This window comes from Cynara cardunculus, assembly GCF_001531365.2.
Source record: "Cynara cardunculus var. scolymus isolate 2C chromosome LG 3, CcrdV1, whole genome shotgun sequence".
In the NCBI taxonomy this organism is placed as follows: domain Eukaryota; kingdom Viridiplantae; phylum Streptophyta; class Magnoliopsida; order Asterales; family Asteraceae; genus Cynara; species Cynara cardunculus.
In genome coordinates, this window is record NC_037530.1 from 35,542,193 (window position 1) to 35,548,735 (window position 6,543).

The 6,543-nt window shown below is 32.3% G+C and overlaps 1 protein-coding gene across 1 annotated transcript; it reads right to left on the reverse strand.

Moving 5' to 3' along the window:
• Positions 1 to 2,807: 2,807 nt before the first annotated feature.
• On the reverse strand, positions 2,808 to 4,522 carry LOC112509194 (cytochrome P450 71A1-like). Its single transcript, XM_025114049.1, has 2 exons — positions 3,626 to 4,522; positions 2,808 to 3,425 (listed from the first exon to the last, which is right to left on the reverse strand). The coding sequence occupies exons 1-2, from the start codon at positions 4,520 to 4,522 to the stop codon at positions 2,808 to 2,810; spliced, it is 1,515 nt and encodes a 504-aa protein (XP_024969817.1).
• Between the last annotated feature and the right edge of the window lie 2,021 nt (positions 4,523 to 6,543).

Here is a 6,543-nt window from a genome sequence, read left to right on the forward strand (position 1 = left end):
GTACTTCCTACTTGCATCCAATGTACACATCAGCCATAATCACGTATTAAATACCTTGGGTAATAACCAGGATCCGGTTAGTACATTTGTGGTAACTGTGAGAACCAATCTCAAGCACACATTCTAATAATCAATGGTTAAAATTAAAAGGAATCTTAATTAATGTAATTCTAAAAATAAATTATTGTCATTTAATAACATAATATGAATAAGGGCAAGATGGTCATTTTGTTTTTTAATTTATTGAGACGGATTTGAGTCGCGCGCTACAAATCCGTTAATATTCTTAATATACACTGTTCAATTCGAATCCAAATAGAGTGAAGATACCGTCAATTTGTTCGTGAAGGAGACGATTGCCTTAAACCCTAGAGTTGATCGCAAGTGCAACTCTATACATAAACGATGGAGGCTAACGAAGGAATAGGTAAAATCGATTTCTGTTCTACATTTTTAATATGAAGAATCCCGTAACCCTTGTTTCTGTAATGTGGAATGGTACAAGAAGAAGAAGCGGTAGGTTAAAGGCTAAATCGATGTTCAAGTTTTCAAATAAAGAAAGCCAACCCATTGACCTAGACGACGATGTTGAAGACGATGTTGATATTATATCTATCGAAGAAACAGGTATCCTCTTATTACATTCCCTAACATGATTTTAGGTTACTAAACATCAGTTTCAGGTTTTATTGTTGGTGTTTGTTTGTTTTAAACATTCTGGAATGATGAATATTATGTTTTTTTTTTAAAAGAATTTACCACATTTTGATAATAAATTTGTGGTACATTGTCATTACATACAGTATTTATCATAATCTTTTGGAAAATGGTGTGCTACATCGTGATAACATTTACATTTTGTCATAATATTTGTCTGGTCCAAGTAATCAGATTGTGATGAACAATATTTTTTAATACAATTTCAAAAAGTAATCAGATTGTGATGAACAACAATATTTTTCCTGGAAAGCAAGAAATGTTGATGATCATATCTCACCTTCAAAGAAAGTTCAGTGGCGAACTGGTCCAAGTAGCATATTGTTTGTCCTTCTTTAATGGCATCACCCTGTTCAGAAAAGAAACAGAAACCATATGCTTCTGTTTACCAATATGCAGAGGAGAGGATAAACAGTAATGGAGATAGTGCATTGCTGATTGTTTGCATAATAGGTTGAGGAGGTCTAATCAAAAGTTTTGATGAACCACATAAATAAGTGAAACCTAATAAGATAAAGAAAAATATTGAGGTGTGCATAACTTCCTTGTCTCAAAGCAAGTAAGTAAAATGGTATATATCCACACACACACGTCCATATATATGTGTGTGAGTGTGTGGAACCACATGGTATGTGTCATTCCACTCACTTGATGTTCATCAAACCTGTTTAGCTGTTTTAGAATTGTTCTTGGAAGATGAGTTATACTAGCTCCATCAAAAATTTGACGAGCCTTTTGGCTCTAAATTAAAGAAAGAACTTTGGTCTTTCCAAATTTTTAGCAATATTTACATCATTTTTCCTTGTATGTTTGAAAGTTCGGTAACAAATAACAACACTTGTGCAGTTTTTCATAACCTCTATGACCACCTTTAGCAAACAAAAGTATGTAGTTGAGAACATGTTTTCCATCAAGTTCCACACACAGTAACTAACATGTCTTTATAATTCAATCACAATGGTATCTTCTAGATGTTCGGTTGACGAATAAATTTCAATTCTAATATATATTACACTCCAGTCTAATTGTGGTGATTTCATACCAAAACAATAAGAAATTTATTTTGAGAAAAAGTCTCGTTTAATTGGGGATGAGAGGGAATATTTGAAGGTACCCAGGGGAATATGAGTATAAAAGCCTTTACTACCTGCCAAAACAATAGTTTTTAAGATGAAATATCCAAATACATACACAAAAACATGGTTGGACATTAGTTGGTCACCAACTACTTTGAAGTAAGCTCTCAAACTATTCTAAAATTTAATCTGAGATTAAGGTATCAATCATCATAAGTACTTCCTACTTGCATCCAATGTACACATCAGCCNAGTAATATGCATCAATATACAGTACTTTATGCATAACAAAAATATATCAATATTCGTATCAAATTAACTATTTAAAATTCCTCATTTTTTGTGTAATTTTTTAATTCAATTTTTTTATTATAATTTAATTTAGGTACAATAACGAAGTAATTTATATTTGGTTTAATAATATAATTTTCTTATAAACATAATAATTAATTATTTTGTTAGAACTCGATAATTTTATCCTAATCATATTTTAGATTTTTTATTTTTTAAAATAAGATGTTTATCCTCTATTTGATTATATTTATCCGCAATTAGTTATACGAATTCAAAAATCGAGTTTTGATAAGTTGTATTTTTGTATAATTTACTTGTAATATTGAATTTTAAGTAAACATTGGTTTTATGTGGTTTTAAGAAAATGGTAATGTTTTTATTTTTGAATAAAATATAAATTTAAAAAAAAATCATAAAATTTTGAAAAAACATATCGATATCAATATTAAATTAATCTTTTTAAATTTTTTTGTGTTTTGGTGTAATTTCCTTAATTAAATTCTGTTAGTTATCAATGATTATCATAATTATATTTTAGATTTTTTATATTTAAAATGAGATATTTATTCAATATTTGATTATATTTATCTGTAGTTAGTTAGACGAATTCAAGTATGGAGTTTTAATAAGTTGTACTTATGCATAATTTACTTGTAATCTTTTATTTATTTAATATTTGTTTGTACATGGATATATTAATAATAGATAATTGGATAGTAACTATTTACATGTATACACATGAGCTAAAAGGGAAAGCTCATTCCTCTTGTGCATGGTTATCCCATTCAGAACCCAAAAGTCGTCTACATCTTTCTTTCCCATGCCATCCATCAAATCCCAATCAAATAAATAAATAAGATTAGCAAGTAACAGATTCACCATAACATCTCCCATCGAGATTCCGGGACAGATTCTTCGTCCGCCCCCAAATGGGATGAACTTGAAATCATTCCCTCTAAAGTCAATAGCACTTCCCACAAATCTCTCTGGCAAGAACTCTTCCGGCCTCTCCCAACATTCTGGGTCCCTTCCGATGGCCAACGCATTCACGAAAACTAGGGTTTTCGGCTTAATTTTGTAGCCATGTAAAATGGCTTCTTTTGTTGTTTCTCGAGGTACTAAAAAAGGAGCTGGAGGGTATAACCTTAAGGTCTCTTTCACCACTGCCTTTAGATAGGTGATTTTTGGAAGATCATCCTCATCTACTTTACCCTTGTTTCCAACCACATTTCTTACTTCTTCTTGTGCTTTCTTCATTACATTAGGGTTATTTATTAGCGCTGTCATTGCCCAAACCACTGTAGCAGCAGTAGTATCTGTTCCGGCTACCAGTACATTCTAAAACAACAATCAAAACAATTAGACACCGGAGCCAAAGAAAGCAAAGAATGAAAGTGATCAAATATAAAATTTAAAATATTACGGTTTTCATCACAAATGATGTTGAAATAAAAATTGCTTGCGAAATAGATATGATCAGGATTAAGGCACCCCAATAAACTTTTATTCAGCCAATAAAGAGAACATATAGTGATTACCATGAGTATGGCTTTAATGTGATCGTAAGTGAGGTCGAAGAGTTGCTCTTTCTTGAGTCGTAGTAAAATGTCAACAAAATCCTCTTCTTCCTCATGCAACTTAAGTTTTTGAGGGTTGAGGTGTTCATCAATGAGTTGTTGGTAAAACGAATCGGAATATTGGAAGCATTTCTCTACCCGATCCACCTTGCCCAATAACCTATCAACCAAAGCCACAAAAGGCAGACCAGGCCAAAGATCAGAAACAAAGAAATCTGCTGAAATTGCCTGAACTTCAGTAATTAGTCGAAGAACCTCCTTTCTTTCATGTCCATCTTGGTACCTCTTACCAAAACCCACTCTTAACATCATGTTACTCGTCACGCTCTTAATGAGTTCACTCAAATTGACATGCTTAGACGAAAGAGCCAACCCATGTATATTCTTCATGGCACTTGAGACCTCATCTTCACGAATATGTCTAAAAGATGGTACCCTTTTAGGGCCTAGCAAATGAAGCACAAAAATCTTTCTCATCTCTCTCCAGTTCTTGTTGTAGGCCGAAAAAATTACATCGTGAGCATTATAAGTCACCTTTGATACGCCAAGTAATGATGGCCTACTGCAAAATTTAAGATCTTGGGGTTTCAAGACTTCTTTGGCTAGATTTGCTGAAGAAACAACGATAACTGGGATGAAACCAAAGTTGAGAAATACGATTGGACCATATGATTTGGAGAGTTGCCATAGGGAAGTATGTAGGCTTGAGGGATTGATCAGGTGCAAGTTTCCAATGAAGGGTAGCCCAAGAGGGCCTGGTCGACTGAATCTTGATTTGTTTTTGATGATTTTGGGAAGAAGATAGAGGAGAGGTGGGAGGGGAAGACAAAGAAGAAGAAATTGAAGAAGCAAGTCCATTGTTGAGATATAAATCTATATTTGAGTTTTGGTTAATTATATATAGACTAGATAAACCAATGATAATACAATCAAAATTATAAATCATATATATATATATATATATATATATATATATATTTTTTTTTGAATTCGTTACTTTTTTATTACATTAACTGCAGATAAACATAATCAAATTACATGATAAACACCATTTAAAATATAATTAAGATAATCATTGGGTTCTAACAGAATACTTAATTATTATCTTAAAAAATTACTTTAATAAACGAAAAATAAAATTAGTTTATTATTAAACTTTAATTAAATTATAATAAAAAATTAATTTATTATAAAAAATCGAGTTAAGATGTCAAAACGTCTTTTATCACTCTATAAAGACATAACACTACGATAAAAGCATTAATGGATTTTTTGAGTTTAATGCCATATTCCCAACTCACGACGCAACTCAATTAATTCTATTAATTTTGAAACGATATAATTATATATCATAAAAAAACCATGAAATAATATATGAAGAAAGTGTCAGCTTTTTTTTTAGACCAGATGAAAACCTGTTGATGAAGAGATAGCTTTGCTTGATTTATAATAATAATATCTTATAAACATATATCGATCTTAATAAGCCAAACAAATAAGTTAAAAAAATAAAAAAATAATATTGCAAGTATCATGCTAAGTATTTGATATGTTGATCATTTATAAACTAAAGACCTCACAACTTGGCCCCATAAAAAATGTACCTGTTTCCACATATTACTCAAATCATATATAAACAGGGAGAGCCAAAAATAATAGAAAGGTGTGTGTATATATATATATATATAGAGAAAAATTCATATGTAAATCGATTTTTGGCTGTGAACCCGGAGGGCAAAGGAGAGCGCGACACGTACCACCGGTGTACACATTCAATATGAATAACGAATGTGACATGAACTATTCATGATAAATAATAAAATATGCATGATGAATAACACACAATCACGGTCTATGTTAAAATGATTCATCATTTATGATGAATAATACACATTCATCATTATTCATGATAAATAACGAGTGGACATAAGGGACACTTGTCGCACTCTCCTTTGTTCCTTGGTTCACAACCCAAACTCGGTTTTCATTTGAACCATATATATATATATATATATATATCCTAATAAATAAGTAACTTTTGGGACACGTGTCATATTTCTGTGCGGTGGTTATTAATTTTTTCCACCTAAACATGTATCTAGACACAATTTTCACTTACGGTTCAAATATGTCTATTTAAGTTACATGTGTCCCTTCGGACGGTTAATTTCACGTATTCGTGGTATAACCGCCTTCGCAGAGTAATTGGCGGTTTAGAGTTCCAAAATCTGGAGTCCTCCTTTCCAGATTTAGAGACCCGTCCAACGATTTCGCCTCCAGATTTAGAAGTAGGAGACTTAGAGTTCTCTGCATGTGTTATGCAGAGGCTTTGTGTCTGGAGTGAAGCTCTGCATCAATCACTTAACCTTTTTGGCGCTTAAGCCTTGATTTTCCTTGGAATACAATATGGGCTCTGTATATGAGACACTTAACTCTTGAGTAAGAGTTATGTCTCTTGATGTCTTCTGCATGAGAGCTGTTGGTCCAGACCGCTTCAAAAGACTAAGTCCTAAAGACTACAGTAAGAGACTTCTTACTTACACTTTTACAACATGGGGTATAACAATCTCTCTCTAAATGTAAATAAGGCAGACACAGACTGGAATGAAAACACGAGTCAAATCGAGGCTCTGCATGTACTATGCAGAGGCTATGCATGTACTATGCAGAGGCTCTGCATCAAGCACTTAACCTTTTTGGCGTTTAAGCCTTGATCTTCCTTGGAATACAGCACGAACTTTGTATATGAGACACTTAACTTTTGAGTAAGAGCTCTGTCTCTTGATGTCTTCTGCATGAGAACTCTGGAAAAATTCAGAGTTGTAAGTCTGAATTTAACTCTAGAGTGGTCATCAAAACCTTATTTAAAATTTCAAATT